Below are 22,005 nucleotides of genomic sequence, written 5' to 3'. Positions count from 1 at the left end.
CAGCTCTACATGAAACTTTTCCTTAAGTATTACATGAAACCTTTCCTTAAGTCCAACTGCTAATGTCCACCGCACCTCAAATTGGCATGGATTTAAATACTTTGTATTTGTTCTAATTTATATGTATTCTCTGTGTGTGACTATGTGTGTATTCTTGTCATTCAATGAGAATGTAAAATTCTACACTGGGGGCCGTTTTGTTCACAGTATTTCTATTATCTCCAGTCCAGTGACTGATAGGCACAAAGGTTCATATTTTAATACCAATGTTATTCTCATTGTTGTGCATGGTGGCAAGTCTGGAACAGGCAATCAGTTGGCTCAGTGGACAGAGAATGGGCTTGGGAGTGAAGAAGACATGAATTCAAATTTTGCTTCAGACACTTACTAGCTGTGTAATCTTAGGTAAAGTCATTTAACCTTAATCCATGGGAGAAGGAAATGTCAAACCATTTCAGTATCTTTGCCAAGAACACCCATAAACAACATGATCTATGGGGGCACAATCAGACATGACTGAATAACTGAACAACAATAATAACAAAGTCTGAAATAGTATGGTCTCTGAAGAACTGAAGTTGAAGATCTCCCTAAAAATTAAAGAGAAATCCCTAATAATAAAGAGAATGCTGCAACACATTACTAATAAGGAATTATAAAGGTAAAGTGATATAAAGAACAGAAAAGAAGGCACAAAAAAAATGGACTGCTCCAATGGTATCTTCATAAAGTTTACAGAAAGTAAGAAAGGTATACAACAAGTTAAACAGAAACTCCTGCATACTGGGGGCAAGAGGTACATAGAAAAGACAGGTATGGTTGGATTAAAATCTGCTTCACTGAAAGAAATAGCCAAATTCGCAGATCCATCTGAGTCCCAGTTTAGAGAAGCAAGTTTTATTTTCATAACAATATAAATTCATTGTGTTTTATGCTTCTTTTATATCTTTTACATTGCCTGATAACTCCTCAAATTTTCTTGACTGATGACAAACTCTGGTTTTATCACGTGAAATCAGCAAGTCACCTAATTTAGTGAATAAACTTAGAACTTGACTTCTAGAGAAGAGAAAGTAGGAACTTCTATTAAAAAGCTACAATTACACAAAAAAGTAACCTCTAGTTTCTTATGGAACCTTTAGATTTATGACAAACTATACATTATTATAGCTTGTTAATGCTTTGAAAGTTGTTCTACTCCTTGTGAATTTCAAAACTACTCAACCCTATTCAGACCATTCTTTAGAAAATAGGATTTAGCTATTTCCTGATCAACAACAATAGATACTTGGAATAACAGAATCAGGTTTTGGAAACTACAATCTCGGGTAACAAGATTAGGAAGGGCTGCAGCAAAACTCAAGATTTAAATATTTGAGAATATGGCCTTCAACAGACATGTGCAAAAAGGACAGACCTCTGGGCGGTCCTAGGTCAAGCTAGAGCCACCATTGGCATATGTGAGAGAGAGGAAATGAGGTAGAGGACAGCTCAGGAGTTCTCCTGACTTCCTGTGAGGAGGGAGAGAGGGGGTTGGAGCCTGGTGCTTGGAGTTGGAGGAGCCCACAGACTGTTTTCTCCATTTTGGTCACATAAGTGATAGGGACTGATCTCTTTCTTTGCCTTGGCTATCCAGGGCCTTGGGCCCGCTTTGGCTCAGCCTAAGCAGGGTAGGTATTTAAGCCCTATTTCCTTCTCTCCCCTTTCCCTCTCTCTCTCCCTCTAATATTTTCTTCCTCCTGTTTGTAATTAAAACACCATAAAAATTGGCAGCTGACTTGAGTGTTTCATTTAGGAATTACATAGCTGAATTCCTTAAATAAATCTATATCAGTCTTTTAAGGTGATTTCCTTATCACATCCTTAATATTAAAAGCACAGGATACAAAGAACTAAGTCAAATTAATAAGAAATCAAATCATTCCCCAATTGATAAATGGTCAAGGATATGATATGAACAGGCAATTTTTAGATAAAGAAATCAAAACTATCAATCACATGAAAAAATATCCTACATCCCTTCTGAGTAGACAAATGCAAATCAAAACAACTCTTTTGAGGTACTACACCTCACACCTAGCAAATTGCCCATTATGACAGTAAAGAAAATTAATAAATGTTTGAGTGGATATGGCAAATTTTGGACACTAATACATTTCTAGTGGAATGAATTGATCCAACCATTCTGGAAGGCAATTTGGAATTATGCCCAAAGGGCTTTAAAATAATGCATGTCCTTTGATCAACCACTACTAGGTCAATATCCCAAAGAGATGAAAAAAAAAAAATGGGGATGGACACGTTTGTACAAATATATAGCTGTGCTTTCTGTGGTAGCAAAAAGTTGGAAAATGAAAGGGGTGTTCCTCAATTGGGAAATGGATGAACAAATTGTGGTGTATGCTGGTGATGGAAATCTATTGAGTTATAAGGAATTACGAACTGCTTGATTTCTATAAGAATTGGAAAGATCTACATGAATTGATGTAGAGTGAAATAAGCAGAACCAGGAGGATATTATACACAGTAACGGAAATATTGTGGAACTATCAAATGTGATTAACTCTGCTACTTACTAAAAGCAATGCAATGATTCAGAACAATGCTGAGAGGCTTATGAGAAAGAATGCTATCCACATCTGGAGAAAGAACTATGGGGGTAGAAATCCAAAAGAAAACATGATTTATCACTTGTTTATATGGATATATGATTTGGGGTTTTGGTTTTAAAATATTACTCTATTACAAAAATGAATAATATGCAAATAGGATTTGAATGATAATACATGTATAACCCAGTGAAACTGCTTGCCTACTCTGAGAGGGAGGGAAAAGGGGAAAGAGACAACAAAAATCACGTAACCATGGGAAAAAAATTAAAAAGAAAAAGACAATTTTTTAAAAAAGGAAAAAAAAATCACATGCACAAAAAAAGCATAGGGGCCAAATATAAAGGAGGACTTCTGAAGGATAAGGCAAGAAAAGGAAAGAACAATGTTTAAATGTAATTGTCCCAGTACTGAATTATTATGCATGATAAAGTCAATTAATAAATATTTCTTAAGGGAGCAGCGAAGTAGTTCAGTGGATTGAGAGCCAGGCTTAGAGAAAGAAGGTTCAAGATTCAAATCCGGCCTCAGACACTTCCTAGATGTGTAACCCTGGGCAAGTCACTTAACCTCCATTCCCTAGCCCTTACCACTCTTTTGCCTGCTTCTAAGGCAGAAGGGTAAGGGTTTAAAAAACAAAAATTTATTAAGCACCTGCTACAAGCCAAACATTGTGCTAAATGCTAGGCATAAAAAGAAAAAAGAAAAAGAGCCCAATACTCAAGGAGCTTACAATTTAATAATGGCGGCTAGCATGCAAAATGAAACTGAAGGAAGACAAGGGAAGGTACTTACTGAGGGGACAAGTTAGAAGAGGCAGCAAGATAGAGAAGTCCAAAGGAATGTAGCCAGATAGCAAATGAAGATCTATGAGTGGCCCACATTTCCTCCTTAAACAAGTTTTGGGAGTTGCTCACCTATAGGACAGGCAGTGGGTATTGACATAGATTAAGTAGAATCAGAAGAATAACTTAAGCAATCATTACAATAATGTAAAAGAAAATCATTTTTAAGGATTTAAGATGCCTGATCAATGCAATGGCTAATTATGATATGACTCCAGAACACAGATAATGAAATGTGCAAATTTGCTTCACTTTATACTTACTTCATACAAAGAAACATTTTGAATTGGGAGGAAGAATTGTGGAAGTTGAATAATGGTGATGCAAAAAGAAAAACAAAAGTACATTAAAAAAACAATTAAAAATACAAAGAGCAAAGGGATGTTCAGAAGAGGCCATAGAAAAATAAGGCAATTTGGTTACTATCATATTAAATTTTATAGACTATATATATTTTAAATAAACTGTACACAGTAAAAGTTGTTTCATGTATAATCCCTTTATTCTGTTCTTTGTGTATTCCATGCTCTTTGGTGTTTTTCATAATAAAGAAAAAATATTTAAAGAAACTACTCACAAAATTTCCTGAACCACCCTGTCCTATTCTGATATTCTGAGTATGTTTCAAATTTGTCTTAGCTATACATCCACCTTTCAAATGGTCCTAACCTTTTAATTTGTAAAAATTATGCCAGACCCTCAAAAACCTTAATAAAATCCATCTAGATGTCACTCTGCTTTCCTCTCCAATCTACAAGATTTCTGACAGTTCTAAGCTCTCAAAAATTGTGTTACCAATTCACCTGAGTGGCTTGGGCCTACCTTGTAACAGATATTATCACCTCCTGACCCCTATTTCTTAGGCTATAGGATGTACTCTTTGACAGACACCTTAAATAGCCAATGAAGTCCAACTGAAGAGAAAAATGGGCAGTACTGCTTTTAGAAAATTTCACTATTAACTTCAGAGAGAGTAATTTCTGTTATATGATGTTTTGAATGATGTATATTATATAATGAATTAGGAAGCCAGACTGTAGAGTTAAGAAGAGTGAGGGGAAAGGAAATGGAAGTGTAACCAGATAGCAAATGAAAATATGGATGGCCTACATGTCCTCCTTAAACAAGTTTTGTTTTTGTTTTTTAAACGCAGGAGGGCAGTAAAGGTTGGACATCTGGGGTTAATTGACTTGCCATGGCTTGTAAGTGTCTGAGGCTGTATTAGAAGCCAGACTTGCCATATGTAGGCCTGGCTCTCTAATCCACTAAACCACCTAGCTGCCCTACTAATGATCTTTTAAATGCCAAATCCAATGGCCTTTTCTCAATCCTCATCCTTCTTTGTCTCTGCAGCCTGACAAACCATTTTACTATTTACACCACCTTCCCAGTCACCCTGGTTTGCAATTCAAGTGTCACTCTTGATTCACTCCTTTATTCTCTCTACCCCATCCCAATCTCCAACCTGCTGCCAATGTCTTTCAATTTTACCTTCACATCTCTCAATATAATCCCCCTCTTTTCTCTCTACTGACACACTGCTGCAGCTAGGCCTCATAACCTCATGTGTACATCATTGCAATAGCCTACCAGTAGGTGTGTCTACAGGTCTTTCTCTACCCCACTGTCCACTCAGTTATCAAAGCAATTCTACCAAACCGCAGGTCTTAACATGTCAACCTTCCATCCACCCCCGCCCCATAAAAAATCCAATGGCTCTCTATCACCTCCAGAAGAAAATTAATAATCCTCTGTTTAGCTTTCAAAACCCTTCATAACCTACCCTTCTTCCTTTCCAGCCATCTTATACTCAACCAATTATACTGAGCCTACTTTTGCTGTTCTTTAAATAAGACCTACATTTCCAACTCTGGGCTTTTTACTTGCTGTTCTTCATAAAATACTCTTCCCTCTTTATCTCCACTAGCTTCCTTCAAATCCCAGCTAAAATTCTATATTCTACAAGAACCCTCTCCTGACCTCTCTCAATTCTAGGTTTTTTCCTATATTGATTATTTCCAACCTATCTTGTACATAGATTGTCTTGTACATATGTTGTCTCTCCCCACTGGATTACAAGTTCCTAAAGAACAAGAACCATCTTTCCACTTTTCTCTTTATTTGCAGTGCTAAGCACAGAGCCTAGTAGACAGTTTAATAAAGGTTTACTGACCGACTGGAGGGCTTTAAAGGCTAAACACAGCATTTAATCCTGAAATCAAAAACATATCATAGAAATTTACTAAGTAAAGGGGAGGTGGAGGAGTGACATGGTCAGACCTTTGTACCAAAGAAAACCACTGACAGACTGAACTCTCAAGAGACTTCAGATATGGAGGCCAATCTGAAAACATTTGCAACAATCCAGATATAAAGTGATGAGAGACTGAACCAGGATGGTGGCTTTGAGAGTGGAGAGATGGGGTATGTGTATACACAGGATGTTGTGTAGACAAAAACAATAGGACCTGAAAAGAGACTGGATATATGAAATAAGCTCAAAAAGAGTCAAGAATGACATCAAAGCTAAAAATTATACCAATATAATTTAGAATAGTGCCCTTACAGTAATAGGAAAGTTGAAAAGATGGGAGAATACAAAGGAAAGACAATTAATTTGGGACATTTTAAGTTTGAGATATTTGTGGGCCAATCATTTAGAAATGTTCAAGAGACGATTGGAAATTGGAGACTAAATCTCAAGAGAGAAGCTAATACAAGATATAGAGATCTGAGTATTATTTACAAAGAAAATAGATGGCCCATGGGAGAAGCTCATAAGTGAGATACCTCACAATTATCTTTCTTCCATGCTTAATGAGAGTTTTAGGTTGTCTATTAGGAACACTCATCATATCTTCCTCCAAATGTGAAAATATTTGTTTGCACTTTGTGATTTAACTTTGATTAAAAATACTTGTTTTAAATGCTAAAGAATATTTTTACAATTTTAAATTTTGTCCTGTGAAAAGTAACTGCCAACTCAGGTTGTGTATATGCAAGCCAATAAGGTATTAATTTACTTACTAAATTCTAAAGGTAAACTTTAGTACAATCCCATTTCAAATAATAGTAATTTGGGTCAGAGTAATGTATTTCAAAATTCAAAGTTTGGCATTATTACAAAAATTCGACTTCCCTACTGCTTCTTAATCAAAAAGCACTTATTAAATATCTACTTTCTACAGGTCTTACAGATATTTTTCTGCAAAACTTCAGAGATTGTATAAAAACAAAATTGGAGTCCTTCTCCTCAAAGAAGGATTTACTCTGCTCTCTAAAATCAGGGAATATGTACAACAGAACTTAGAAAATAAGTATAAGATAACAAAAAGATGGAGGTGCCCATAACAGAAATAATATAAACTAAATGATTTTTTATTCATTTATTCCAAGATATTATAGCTGGTAGCAAGTTTAAAACAAAAATTCCCATTTTTCTAGTACTCTTTTCTGCAAGCTTTTTTATTTTGTCAAAATAAAATTTTTAAATAAAATTTTTGCTTTTTTAGCAAAAATGCCTAAAAATGCACTGACATGAGTATTACACTTTATTTCTCAATTAACTTAACAAAATTAACTTTTTCATTATTAAAAAAAAATCACATGAATCCAACAGTCTGTATTCTACTACCAAAAAAAACATTCTGTTTTCCACTGATAGATAAAAATTCAAACAGAAAATTTATGATATTCTTTGGGGGAATTAAGGAAGATCATACCCAGTACTTGATATTCAGCAATAAAATACCTCTAACAACTTTAGCATGTGTAAGAATTTAAGATTTTGGCATCTTAGTTATAAAATAGATGAAAAAAACTAAAAATATTTTAAGCTAAAATCTTAGTACTAATGTTTTAATGAACTAAGATAATTACATTAAGTTAAATGTTTTCAAAGACAAGACAATTTCATAAGGATGATGGCCATCATAAATGTCCAGCTGGAAAGGGAGGTCAGAGGTGCAAACTCCAAATTTTAGGAAGGAGGAACTAAAGCTAGAGGAAATTAGGAGACTTGTTCAAGGTCATGCAAGTATTGTTAGAAGGCAGATACAGTCTTAAATAGTTTAGTTCATAGAGGAACACAAAATTATAATTGTACATTTCTGGGTAAACTGGTCAAAAATGAGCTTGAATTTTCAAAAACTTCAAACTTGGCACATTCTATTATAACTTCAAAAGATTTTTTTTCTTTGATGCCAACAGTCAAATTCACAATACAGTATCACATTATCTATTATCTTAGTTCTTCAATCTCACCAATTCATAATAATATTAAGTATATGGAAGTAAACTGAAAACGTCTAAACAATTACAACACATTTCATAAATTCTGTGAACTTCATAAGGTTTATTCTCACATGAAAGCCCTGCTCAGGCCTCACAACAAAGCCTACTTACTCTTCTTACCTGGCACATTATTTAAATAAAGACCTTCAGAAAAAAGTTATATAATTTCCAAGCTAAAAGCAAATGAGAAATGGGGTTGGGGTACTCCTATAATCAGCAACAGTGGCAATAGAAGTTGTCAAGCAAAAGAGGATGGCAAAACTATTCAAAAACAAAAAATAGAGAAAAGTCTAAGGAATTAAGAGTCAATTTACTGCCCTAGTCAACACCACACAATAATTAAATGCATAAGGCTCTAAGTCATGTTTAAAAATTAAATTGTATTCAGTAGATTAGGTTTAAGAAGTCAGGTATTTTTTTTAATTTCCTTCAAAATTGCTTTTTTTAAGTGCTTGACCTCAAGTTTTGATTGATGGTAAAAGTTATGTTTCTAAAGTAAAAAAAAAAGTCAAAAACATAATGAGAAGATAAAAAAGGGAGACTTCTAATCAGGGATACAAGTCAGTAAGTAAATGCTATGCTTCAAAAATCTACCTTATAAAAGAAAGTGGATGATGCCAATTCACCACTATAATCTTAGCTCTTGTAAAATTATGCATCATCTCTAAAATTTACTAATTTGGATCAAAATCTTTATCAAGTACAAAGGAAAATTTGTTGTTGTTTTGTACCTTTTCAAAACAAAAAGCAACATACACATCTCTTCCTAACTTTTAACAGCTTAGTCTGTGTAATCCTAACTCCATTCAGACTGAAGACTCAAATTATTCGTGATCATTTTCTTATTTATTTATTATATTATTTATTATACTTTGTATCATAGCCCCCCCCCCACCCAAAAAAAGAACAGTCTTCTCTTCCAACTTAAAAATTTCTAAGGTACTTTGGTTACATGGATTGTTCTTACTGTTTATAAAACGTTTTTTTCCTCATCAAATACTTAATGCTATTTAAAGAAAAGAGCAATCTTATCCAGCCTGCCAAATACAGGATTCTGATGCCTAAACACTGAAGTATTATGAAAAACACATTAGAACTAGAACTTTTTCTCTCTAGTGAGGAAGTTCAATTCCAAACAGGAAATCTCTTCTCAAAAGGTTCAAAATTTAAATCACATCAAACCCCAACAAAAACCTCAAGAGGATATCTGATTAACTGCCAACAAGTACAGACTATGTCAAAAAACTGATGTAAACACGTGGGGCTTCAAGTCGTACACGTATCACTTCTATATAGAGAAGTATAATTTTAAAAAACAATGGACATTTTTTTCAGTCATACATTTTCCCAAAACATCTTCTAAAATTGTGATTCTTAAACACTCTGGGGTCCCTGACTTGTCTTTTTTTGTTTGTTTGTTTGTTTTAATGTATAGATAACTATTTCAATATAGTTTTAATAATTTCCTTTGTAATCCTATGTACTTTCCTCGTAGCATTTTAAAACATTCTGTGAAAGGGTCTTCACCAAACTGCCAAGACACCCACAAAACAAAACAAAACACTGTTCTAACAAATAGTTAGCTCTGTTCATGAAATTGTCTCAAAGGAGACACTCTGGAAAAATCTCGTTAGGGCTTTTTTCAATCGACCTCCCAAGTTAAAACTGTTAAGAGAAGTTATCTCAAATGACGGTCTGAGAAAGCTCTCTGGAGAGTTTTTTCAATCGCCTTCCCCTATACTACGTGGACCAAGAAGGGAGGAGGTAAAGGGGTGGAGAATAGTAGGTGCAGGGCGGGGGAAGAAGAGAATTTTCCTTCCTATAACCCTTAAAGGGTTCGAGGTTCGTTTCATTTGGGTGGTGGGAGAGAGGGGAGCGTATAACTATGCTCAGGCTTTCCAAACGCCCCCTTATGCCCCCATATGCCTGGGAAAAAGGTTAGATTCCAAGAAGGGTAGAAGGGAGAAAAAATGTTTTAAAGGAAACAAGGCCATATCTCTAACACCAAAAATTCCTAGAAGAGGAGCATGATTAGTGGTGAACAGAAAGATCAAGGAGAGTAATGAAGAGGGAAAAGCCAAAGAGTTATTGGAATACTTCTCCCAAAAAGAATGAGGGGTCAGTGGGGGAGGGGGAAGGGGAAGGCCTTCTTATCCCAAATCAGGGTCGAGGCTGGGATGCCTGGTGGCCTCATTCCTATAACTACGCCGGGAGGAAATGGAGAAAGATTGTCAAAAGGGGTGGGGGCGTTATAACTCTTTCCTCTCGACCCTCCCCCTCGCCTGCTTTGCTTCTGGGGGAGCGGAGAAGCATGTCCTCCCCCACCCCCACTCCCCACTGCGCTGTCCCCAAGGAGGAGGAAGGGAAGGAGACTCCGGGGCGAAGAGCAAGGATGGTGTCTTACCCATGCTGGGAGCTCCGGCGCGGAGAAGCCCGATAGCGGCAGCTCCTCCTTCTTTTCTTCGGGTAGTAACTGCTCGTGCAGCAAGAGCCGGGCTTCAGCCCTAGCGGGCGGGCGGTGTACCGGGGCTCAGGCGGGGCGAGGCGGGGCGTCCATCCGCCCGAAACTCCTTCCAGCCGGTCCAGTCAGTTCAAGCGTCTGAGGAAGAAGAGGAGGAGGAAGCAGCAGCAGCAGCGGCGGCGGCGGCGGCGGTGGAGGTGGTGGTGATGGTGGTAGAAGTAGTGGTAGTAGCGGTGGTGTGATGAGGTGGTGGTGTGTTGGTGGTGGCGGTGTGGTGGTGGATCCTGCTATTCCACACCCTGAGCCGGGGCAGCGGCGGCGGCGACCAAACGCCCTGCCGTCCCTCCCCCCACCCAGCCAGCTCCTTCTCCACTCCCGGCCCCCTCTGGCGGGTAGGTGGGGAGCTAGCCGGTCCCAAGCTTGAGGCCGCCGCCGCCGCCGCCGGCGTCAGCCAACCCCTCCCCTCACCAAATGCGGCGGAGAGGAGAGCGCGCGCTCGAGCTCCGCTGATTTGAGAGCAGGGACGCGGCCACCGGGAGAAGGGGCTCGGGGACTTGATGGAAATTGGGGGAAGTCTCGCGAGATGTCTTTTTTTCTCCCCCCCGTAGCCCCGAAACCCCCACCCCCGCCCCACCTCCCCAGTAGCTACTACCGCCCGCTCTGCAGTTGCCAGGTGAGGTGACGTCAAGTCCCCGAGACTCCGGAGTTACGTACGCGAGGTGGGGGGGAGGGTCCACACGCAGCGTGGAGGGAGGTTGGCCATTGGAGGGGCGGGGGCGACGTGACAATCAGTGACGCCTGGGCTGGAAGCCCCCTCCCCAGCCCGGGCTCTGCTCTGGAAGTTCTCGGAGCTTTGCGGGGGGAAAAGGGGGTGGGAATGGTGACGAAGGCCAGGATTGTTTCTCCCACCCCACCCCACGTGGTGTGACCTACACCGGGGGAGCTGCTGCGGGAAGGAAAACTGAGCCTTCCTTGCCCCAGTTTCGCGATATTGCTTTCCTACTGCACGACCGAAGGTGACCTACAAAGGAAGCGAGAGCAGAAAATTGGGGTGCAAGACAGGCTGGACTGGCTCCCTTAAGAACGTTTGGAGTCCCCGCTCCTGCCCAGGGGATCCTCCTCCAAACCTGGAGCCGGCGAGTATTTTGTTAGGATACACACTCAACTCTGTGGGGCACAAAGCAGAGGGATATTGGTTAAATAGCCAAGCTTTCTTAGCATTTAAAATAAATTATTGGAACCTCATGCCAGGCGACCCAGACTTCTCTCTTCCAACCACTTTACTCTTCAAAATAGAATACTTTAGAGGAGTGGATCTGGGGTCAGAGGACCTGCATTCAAAACCTTACCTTGTGCCATATAGTCGATTCAACTCAATAAACTTAAGTTATTAAGTGCCTAACATATGCCAGGTACAGTGTTATATATTTATATTTGTACATAAATTACGCATATGCATCATGGACGTGTGCATAAATATATATAGAATCTTAGACAAGTCACAACTTCTGGGCCCGAGTTCCCTCATCTGTAAAATGAAGGAGTTGGTTTTGAATGACTTCTATTTTCAGTCTGTAAAATGAAGGGGTTAGATTAGAGAACATTATTGACTTCCAGCTCCTAAATCTAACTGACTGTTGGTTCCTTCCCTCAGAGATTTACCTCTCATTTACACATTATGTATCCCTTGTGTACTTAGTTGTTTTTGTATTGTCTCCATTTGTAGGTGAGCTCCTTGAAGGTAGGGGTTGTGGTTTTGATTTTCAAAACCCTAGTATACTTAGCACAGTGTGTAGCCCATAATGAGTTCTTAATTGTTGCTTATTGATGATTATGGTTTATTTAAAGTTGTACTTGATTGAGATATTTAATATGATTATCTTAATAATAAAAATAACCCAGGAGTCAGAATTCAGTCATCTTGTTTTAACTCTCAGGAAGAAAATGATTATTGTGAATAATAAACAACCATTTTAATAAATGTGCCAGGCGCATATGCTCTAGGTACTAACGATTCAAAGATATAAAAGAAACTAGTCCCTCCATCAAGGAGTTTATATTCTATTAGAGGAGCCAGCATGTGCTTATATAAGGATATGTATATATATATATATATGTATATGTGTGTGTGTGTGTGTTATATGTGTGACAAATACAAGATAGTTTTTTGAAGCACTTGTAGTTCTGGGGAATCAGATAAAGTTTTGTATAGAAGATGGTATCTGAGTTGAGTTTGAAGGAAACAAGGGAATTCCAAGAGGCAGACAAAAAGAGAGAGTCCATTCCAGGCCTCTTGGATAGCACTGCAAAAACAGGGAAATGGGATTTAGGGCGTCTAGCTTGGCTAAACTATAATGTGCTTAAAGGAGAGTAATGTATCATAGGACTTGAAAGGTAAATCAAGTCTAGGTTGTGAAGGCATTGTGTGATCAGCACAGTAGCCTTTCATAGAGGCAGAAAGATAGTTATTAGGTCACTCAGGTTTCTTTTTTTGTTGGCTAATTATTAATACCAGCTCCATTAACCTTTGACTGTAAGCATTATTTTTTCAATCATTTAATCACGTTATTATTTCTGAAGTTACTTATCACCTCCTCTTAAAATGAAAATTGCCTAAGCCCCCTAAACTTAGTTTGATGAAAATTAATTGGGAAGAGCAAAAAGATTTTTCAATACCTAAATATGTAGACAATCATTGAAGCATTTATTAAATACCTGTCATCTGCCTTCCAGTCCCTGTGCTGCATTTGGATACAAATGTATGAATTTGGATACAAATACAGAGAATAAAACAACCCTATTCCCAAGGAGCTCACATAATAAATACCAATTGAAAGAATGAAATAATCTTCCCACTGTACTTTCATTTATTTGTCAAATATTTATTAAGTATCATGGAATTAAAACAACCTACTCTTATATTTTAGTACAGTCCACTAGACACATTTATTAAATATACAAAAATCTGTTTGGAGATAATAAACAACAGAGTTTCTGCTAACTCAAAAAAAGACCTCACGCTAGTAATTGTGAAACAAAAGATGAAATTCCACAGCTCTAGCAAAACAAGTGAATACTTTCAGTTTTTAGTATTACTAAATAAAAAGATCAATAGTAATATCAGAACAAACCAAAATCTTCCTCAAACTAGCTACATCCTCTAAGGACTCATTCTTCTAATTTGGTCTGTGGTAAAGAGTCATCTATTTAATTAACAAAAAAGTCATTCTCACTCTTAGCAAGTCCACTATAGACTGTCTTTAATAATCTAACTACTAATTGTCCCTTCCTTAGGCTCTTACCTTCTCAGTACTACCTACAAGGTTTAAGACTCAAAAAAAAAAAATTTTAGGAGCTCCAGAAATGAAATTTCTTAGTTTTCATTTAATTCTAAATTTATGTTCCTCTTACCTTTTCCCTTGCGTTCTTGGGATTTCTCACTCTTGACCCCACTGGCTTTGGGCTAGGAAAGTTTAACCTGTCCTCAAAATGCTGGTCCTGCACCACCATTCAGTCTCTTAACCTGTCCATTACACATTCCAGTAAGAAAAAATTCTTTCTACTCTGGAACCCAAAACTAATTCACCTAAATTTTCAAATGTTTTTGCCTACCTCATCTTTAAATGAAGAACCTTACACTCAGCCTTCTGGACACTGCTTGCCCTTTCAACACACTTTCTCTGTTTTGCTGATACCCTGAACCAAATCCTGCTTTCTAGATCTCTTTAGCCAGTTCTTTCCCAAGCAGTCTCACTTGCTGCTTTCACAAATGCCAAGAGGACCCATGTGCATCCCAGTCTAAGCTGTAGTTATGAACTCATGTTCCTAAGTAGGCCTACCCTTAGAGAGCTATCAGAGTTTGAAAAGCTTTTTCACTTTCTTAGCTAGGAATCTAGTCAGTCTCAGATCTAAGGTTGAAGAGTCACTAACCCAGGGGTGGACTTCTCTGTATGGGAGAAAAAATTCTGAAGATTATAAATTCTTAATTGTTTCATTAACAAAATTAAATGTACATATAAAATATCAATGATATTTTGTTAGTTTAAATATACACAATTCCTTTTTTAAAGTTAAAATAAATAAAAAGGCAAAATTTATGAAAGGAAAGCAAAAACCAAAAATTTTTACATGGATTTTCCAGATCACTGGATCACTGCTGCCCCTTTAACCTCCATGATATGGAAGGGGTGCCTATATGTAGATAAGAGAGAGAGAGATTTTATATATGTATGTGTGTATGCATACACACACACACACACATATGAAATAACAAAGGGAAGGCACTGGCATTAAGAGTGGCCAAGGTAGTCTTCTTGATGAAGGTAGGGCTATAACTCAGATTTGAAAGAAATCAGGGAAGCCAGAGGTAGAGGGTGGTCTGATGAGAATGGGTTTGCTTGTTCATCAAGCTCCAAAGCATGTGAACCTTTGTTTTTTTTTCTGAGAGGGATGCTAACCCACAGGGGTCTAGTACAAGTCTTAGGCGAGATGATGAGATTCTATAGGAAAGAGAGACCCACAGAATGATAAAGGCCTACCCTGATGGCAACCCCAACTTGAATTCCCTTCTGGGGCAGGACCTATAGGCTAGTTAGGTACATTATGATTCTGTTCTTATTCATTATTATTCTGAACTTATAACCATGTATATAGAGCAGTTCTAGAAGATGAGTTGAAGGGTGCTGTGATTTTTAATGAAGTAGTAATAGGGATTGAAGAGGCTTGTGATCTTCAAGGCTAAGATGTTTGAGGGGGAAAGTCTACATATTGAATTCCCCCTGGGAAAAATATACCACAGATTATACTTTTGCAGATCATTATTGCTTTGGCATCAAAGGACAAGTGTATTCACTCCAAGTGTTTCAGTAGCCTAAAGAAGTCACATCCATCCTACTTTTCTAATTAAAGTTTTTTAATCTAAATCAAAATGTTACTCTATTAAAAAATAAAGCTATTTTCTTTCCTTTTAAACAGTTTTAAACAAACTAATGGTCATATTTGAAAATTAATTATAAAATTAACCTTACAATTTTGTTTTTAAAGTGTTCCTCTGCCTACTATTTAACAAAAACTTCTGGGAGAATTGGAAGACATAACGGGGAAAATTAGGTTTAAATCAACATCTTACACCTTATGCCAATTTTTTTGCCCTCTTGTTCAAGAAAATTGGGGCAATTTTCTTGGATAATTTTTTGAAATGTGATATGATAGCTTTTATTTTATTCCAGGCTTTCCTGTAGACCAGTAATTCTCAAATTGTTTCTCCTCGATCTGTTTTCCAGGTCAGTTGTCTTTTCAATGAGATAGTTCAAGTTTCCTTCTATTTTGTCATTCTTTCAATTTTGCTTTATTAATTCTTGCTGTCTCGTGAAATCATTAGCTTCTACTTGCCTAATTCTAGTCTTTAAAGACTGATTTTCAGCTATGATCTTTTGATTTTCCTTTTTGGTTTGGTCTATCCTGCTTTTCATGACTTCCAGCAGGTCAATTCTGGTCTCCAATTTGCTTATTATTTAATTTGATTCCTGTGCCTCTTTTTCCATATGAGCAATTTTGTCTTTTAAGCTGTTATTTTCTTTTTGTATTACTTTAATTTTTTTCCCACTTTTCTTCCCATTTTCTTCTATCTTTCTTACTTGGTTCTTGATCTCCTTTTTGAATTCCTTGAGAACTTGTGACCAATTTCCATTTTTGGGGAAAATTTTGGATGTATTTGTTTGTCGCTCTCCGCCGTTGCTTCTATATTTTGCTCTTTTTCCCCATAAAAATTATCCAGGGTCAGGAGGGTTTTTTTTTTTTTTACTGCTGCTTATTCCTTTTTTCATTAGTGGGTTAGGATTCCTGCATGTTGATTTATTTCTTAGCTTCTATCTCACAGGGCTTTGCCTTGGTAGTATCATCCCTTCCCAGTCAGATGCCAGAGTGAGGGCAGGTAATGTGTATCACACTATAAAGCCTTTTGCCCTGAGGCTATCTTTCCAGCCTCTGCTGCCTTGGCTGTGTCCAGCCTTATTTCTGCCAAAGCTCCATGCTCTGCTATCCAGGCTCTGTGCTCTTCAGCATTGGGTCTCAAGTGTCGCCTTATACTAACTGCTCTCAGGGATAGTAAGTCTGTGGTGCTTTCAACCAGCTCCCGAGAATTTAGAGATTATCTTGCCATCACTCTGACTCTGGCGTGGTGGAGGATTGATCAGCTTGTCCTTTATAAGTGCATTTTCACCCCTTATTGCATGGAAATCCCCAAACACTGCCTACCTTTAAGGCTGAATCCAGTGGGAGAGCCCCTTTATTTGTCCAATTTTGATTTCTGTCCTTTTTGAGACACTTATAATGATCAGTTGGAAGGAGATTCAGAAGACTCCTGCTACTAAGCCACCATCTTAGCTCCACCTTTTTACACCCTATACCAAGATTAACTCAGTTGTAAATGACTTAAATATAAAGAAGGAAGTCATAAACAAATTAGGTTTACATAGAATAGTATACTTGTCAGATCTATGGGAAAGGAAGGGGTTTAAGACCAAGTAGGAGATAAAGAACACTACAAAATATAAAATGAATACTTTTGATTATATTAAATTAAAAAGTTTCTATACAAACAAAATCAATGCAGCCAAAATTAGAAGGGAAGCAACAAATTGGGAAAAAAAATTTATAACAAAAACTTCTGACAGAAGTCTCCTTTCTTAAATTTATAAGGAGCTAAGTCATTTGCACAAAAAATCAAGCTGTTCTCCAATTGACAAATGGTTTAGGAACATGAATAGACACTTTTCAGATAAAGAAATCAAAACTATGAACATGAAAAAATGTTCTAAATCTCTTATAATTAGAGAAATGCAAATCAAAACAACTCTGAGGTACCACCTCACACCTAGCAGATTTGCCAATATGACCATAAAGGAAAATAATAACTGTTGTCAAGGTTGTGACAAAATAGGGATACTAATGCATTGCTGATGGAGTTGTGAATTAATCCATCCATTCTGGAAGGTAATATGGAATTATGTACAAAGGACTTTAAAAGAATACATACTCTTTGATCCAGCAATACCACTACTAGGTTTGTACTCCAAAGAGATAATAAGGAAAAATACTTGTACAAAAATATTCATACCCACACTCTTTGTGGTAGCAAAAAAAAAATAGAAAATGAAGGGTTGTCCCTTGATTGGGGAATGACTGAACAAATTGTGATATATGATGGTGATGGAATGCTGTTGTGCTGTAAGGAATGATGAACTGGAGGATGTCTATGTGAACTGGAAAGACCTCTAGGAATTGATGCAGAGTGAAAGGAGCAGAAGCAGTAGAACATTGTGGACAGAAAGTAAAACGTTGTGGAACAATCCAATGTAATGGATTTTGCTACTAGTAGCAATGCAATGAGCCAGCCATTCCTGAAGGACTTATTTTAAAGAATGCTAACCACACTGAGAGAAAAAACTATAGGATTAGAAATGCAAAAGAAAAATAATTCATCACTTATCACATGTATACATGTGTATGTGATTTGGGGTTTCAGCTTTTAAAAAATCACTCTAGAGCAAAAATATCAAGTGATAACATTTGTACAATCCAGTGGAATTGCTTGTCAGTTCTGAGAGTGGGGAGAGAATATGGGAGGGAAAGAAAATGAATCATGGAAACATGGAAAAATATTTTAAAAATACAAATTTTGAAAACAAAACCAAAAAAATTAAGTGTTCCTCTTAGGAGTAGAAAAGCAGAAGAAAAACATGATTGATTGATCACATGATTCAATGGGTACATGATTTTGGATTTTGGCTTTAAATATTCACTCTATTGCAAATAATAAAATGGAAGTAGGTTTTGAACAATTGCATGTCAGCTCCAGGAGTGGGGAGGAAAAGAAGAAGGGGGAAAGAACATAAATCATATAACATGGGAAAATATTCTAAATTAATTAATTTAAAAATAAAATAAACTTGAAAAGGAATGGGGAAAAATGTTCCTCTAATATATTTCCATTTTTAAAAGCTCAATTCTGGAATTTTAATTTCTTTATCATCTTTGGGTTTCACTTATCCTTTTCAATTCATTTCATGGTACTTAAGTACTTAGCTTCCTAGACTATTTTCTTATTGTTATCTTACTTGCTTGGCTGGTATATTAGACATTTAAATTCTAACAACATCAGAGTATAATCTCAATTCTAAAAATCATTATATAGGAAACAAATGTAGGAAACTATTATAAATCACAATATATGACTTCTATAGTCATTAAGCTGAAATTCAGCCATCCTTAACTTATGGCTGATGAGCTCTAAAGAAAAATCTTGTTCTGCTTGTACCTTGAGGAGATGTGACAAGACATATGACCTCTTAGCATTTTCTGGTTGCTGCTTTCAAAATAAACCCAAAAAACCCAGTTTAATTAAAAACTGACCTTAACTAAATGACTCATCTATTTACCAAACCCTGGGACTCTTTTTTGTTATTGTTGTTGTTTTTATTATGTAATTATTTATCGCATGCCTACACAGAAACTGTAGAGTCAAGAACAGATTCTCAGCTCCCGTATAAGCAAAATTAAATGAGTTTTGTAGTCTCTTCTGACACTTTTCAATACAGGAGCACTTTTATCTTTAAGGCAGGTCTTATTTGGCGTACTATTTATTTCAGATTATTCTGCTCCTTTCCATCCAGGAGAAAAAGACTTCAAAATTCATCAAAATATCAGTATAAAATAAGACATATGATACATAGGAATTTTGAACTTCTTATGAATCTTTTCAACCACATTCATTCTCAGAAAGTTCTCAAAAATCAAAATAAGATAAAATAATCACAAATGTTCAATGAGTTTTAAAAAACGATATCAAAGGACCTTGAATCTCTATCATAAGAGGATCAACATAAGGAAATGGGGATAGTTAACCTAGAGAATGAAAGGCTGTGGAGACATTGATTACTGTCTTCAAGTATTTAAACTGTCACATGGGAAAAGGATAGAACTCATCCTAGAGATCAGAGCCAAGAGCAATGGAGGGAAGTTGGAAAGGGCAAACTTAATTTAATTTTAGGGGAAATTCCTAACAATAAGAGCTTTCTGAAAATGGAATGAGGTTCTTGCTCATTGAAAACCTTCAAGAAGAGGATAGTGGATTGACAGATGGTCAAGGGACATGAATAGGCAGTTTTCAGATGAAGAAATCAAAATTATCAATAATCACATGAAAAAGTGTTCTAAATCCCTCCTGATTAGAGAAATGCATATCAAAATAACTCTGAGGTACCACCTCACACATAGCAGATTGACCAAAATGACAGTCAAAGAAAATAATAAATGTTGGAGAAGATGTGGCAAAATTGGGACCCTAATGCGTTGCTCATGAAGGCAATTTGGAATTATGGCCAAAGGGCTTTAAAAAGATGCATGTCCTTTGATCCAGCAATACCACTACTAGGTTTATACTCCAAAGAGATAATAAAGAGTTTGTACAAAATATTCATATTCACGCTCTGAAATGGCAAAAAAAATGGAAAATTAGGGAATGTCCCTTGATTGTGGAATGTTTTAATAAATTATGGTATATGATGGTGATAGAATAATATTGTGCTATAAGGAATGATGAACTACTTGATTTCTATATGAACTGGAAAGACCTCCATGAACTGATATGGAGTAAAAGGAGCACAGTCAAGAGAACATTGTACTCAGTGATCCAGGACAATCCTGAGGGACTTATGAGAAAGAATGCTCTCCACATAGAAAGAAAGAACTGTGGTAGTAGAAATGTAGAAGAAAAACATATGATTTATCATCTGTTTGTATATGTATATGATTTGGTTTTAAAAGATTTTTCTACTACAAAAATGAATAAAATGGAAATAGGTGTCAAGTGATAATACTTGTATAACCCAGTGGAATTGCTCCTTAGCTCTGGGAGAGGAGAGGGAGAGAAAATGAATCGTGTAACCATGGAAAAACATATAAAAATTTAAAATTTTTAATAAAAAAGAAGAGGATAGGGGGCACTTCTCAGATATGTTGTAATGGAGATATCTTGGGGTCATGGGTTGGACCATTTTGTTCTATTTTTCCTCCTTTGCTGCATCTCATCTATTCCCATTACTTTGACAACTTTATAAACTTGGGTTACATTTCAGATCTTCTCTGTTTTGACTACTTTTCCCATATCTCATTGAATCCTAACAGCATACTGTAGGAATTATAGGCTAATAACCCCTGAAACATCCTAGCCTTCAAGATCACAAACCTCTTCAACCCTGTATAAATGAAAATCTTATACCCAAAAAAAGAACTACATTTCCCAGGAGCTCACTGACTTCCTGTCATTACATATGTCCTGTAGATAAGGGATAAATATTGAGTGGGCGGTCATGCTTGGTCTTTTTTGGACTTACAGCAAGCATGGTGGTGGTGTTGATAAGCTAAGTTTGGGGATTTTAAATGGACTGATCAGCCATGGGCACATGGTCTTTATTTTGTATCCTCTTTATTCCTTGATTTCTAATGATCATTAATAAACCTCTTAAATATATTTTTTATTATTGAGATTAAATTTTAATTTTTACAGTTTATGGCAACTTGAAGTTGGAAAAAATTCTCAATCTTTTTAAGATAGCCTAGATAAATTTTTTTAAGCCACGTTTCTTCTGCCAAGGCTTTTCACCACACACACACACCATGAACTCCAAACTCTACTGGAGCTGCTGCCCGACTCCTGCTGGTTTTTTGGATTATTTTCTTTTTCTTTCCCTACTTTTTGCCCAATTGCCCTCCCTACTGGCCAGGCTACTTTTAGCCAGGGAACTCTTGGCAAAAGGAGAGACAAGCCACTTCTCTTGACCATCTGCCTGAGCCCATGTTCCTCAGTTCCTCGCTGAGGCCCCTAGCAATCCTCCTCCTGATCTCCGGCCCTGCTCCCACTCCTACTCCTGCTCCTGCTTCAGCTTCGGCCCCAGCCCTAACTTCATTCTTGCTGGTAGCTGCTGCTATATCTTCAGAACTCACAAACTTGGAACTGCTCTCCGGGAAGCTGGTAAAAACTGGGGTGTATTTTCCTTAGGCAACAATTAGCCTCCTAACTCCCTCTCCACCTGGGGGAAGGGAAGAAGGATGTTACTATTCCAAACAGGAAGTAAATTACAAGTGTTGTGTACTCTGTGAAAGAGCAGTACCTTGCCTATTTCAAACAGCTTCTACCATTCATGAGTGCACTGATCCTTTCATTTATCTTGCCTGAGATTCAGGGGAGAAATTCACATCCCTACAACCCTTTGCCATTTGGGCCTGCCTAGTCTCTAAGTTTCATGCAGTTTGGGATGCTTCAAACCCATGTTCTCCCTCTCTATGGGAGATCCCTGGGAAAGAACTTTAAAGAGACTGGAGGTGAAAATCTTAAGCCTTTTCAGACTCCATTTTTTTTTTATGAAAGTCTCTGTATCTTATTGTATTTTGCTAATTGTCTGCTTTAAGATTTAATTTGGTTGGTTTTAAGTTCATATATTAATCTGATCAATACTATTCTGTTACACCAAATCATTTTGATCTACTACGTTTTAACTACTCTTATATTCTGTTACCTTTCCCTTATAACTATACTGAACAAATATTATTGAATAAGCTGATAAAAAAACAGCTTTTTTTTCTCCATTTTGCAGTTGTTAATTGTCACATAGATGATGGATGGATTCAACCTGGTTAAGAACCTTTAGAGAATTTACATATCATTTTAACTTATTGAGTCTCTTAAAAAGAAATTTTTTTGTTTTGTTTTTCTTTTTTCCCCTCTTTTTTAATTACC

The 22,005-nt window shown here is 37.0% G+C and overlaps 1 protein-coding gene across 12 annotated transcripts in view; it reads right to left on the bottom strand.

Moving 5' to 3' along the window:
* The window catches only part of CD2AP (CD2 associated protein), a 192,871-nt gene extending 182,030 nt beyond the window's left edge, over positions 1 to 10,841 (bottom strand). For 3 of the 12 annotated variants that reach the window (XM_007484041.3, XM_056818366.1, XM_056818368.1), the window contains exon 1: positions 10,152 to 10,836. In XM_007484041.3, coding sequence (XP_007484103.1) covers positions 10,152 to 10,155 — 4 coding nt within the window. In that variant the 5' untranslated portion in view covers positions 10,156 to 10,836. Of the gene's footprint in view, positions 1 to 3,404; positions 3,521 to 10,151 lie in introns of those variants that run through there. The other 9 variants (XM_007484043.3, XM_056818372.1, XM_056818371.1 and 6 more) reach the window with 8 other exon arrangements.
* Positions 10,842 to 22,005: the final 11,164 nt, after the last annotated feature.

This window comes from Monodelphis domestica, chromosome 2 (assembly GCF_027887165.1).
Source record: "Monodelphis domestica isolate mMonDom1 chromosome 2, mMonDom1.pri, whole genome shotgun sequence".
NCBI lineage: Eukaryota > Metazoa > Chordata > Mammalia > Didelphimorphia > Didelphidae > Monodelphis > Monodelphis domestica.
The sequence above is the reverse complement of the archived record's forward strand: the minus strand, read 5'-3'. Positions and strand labels throughout refer to the sequence as shown.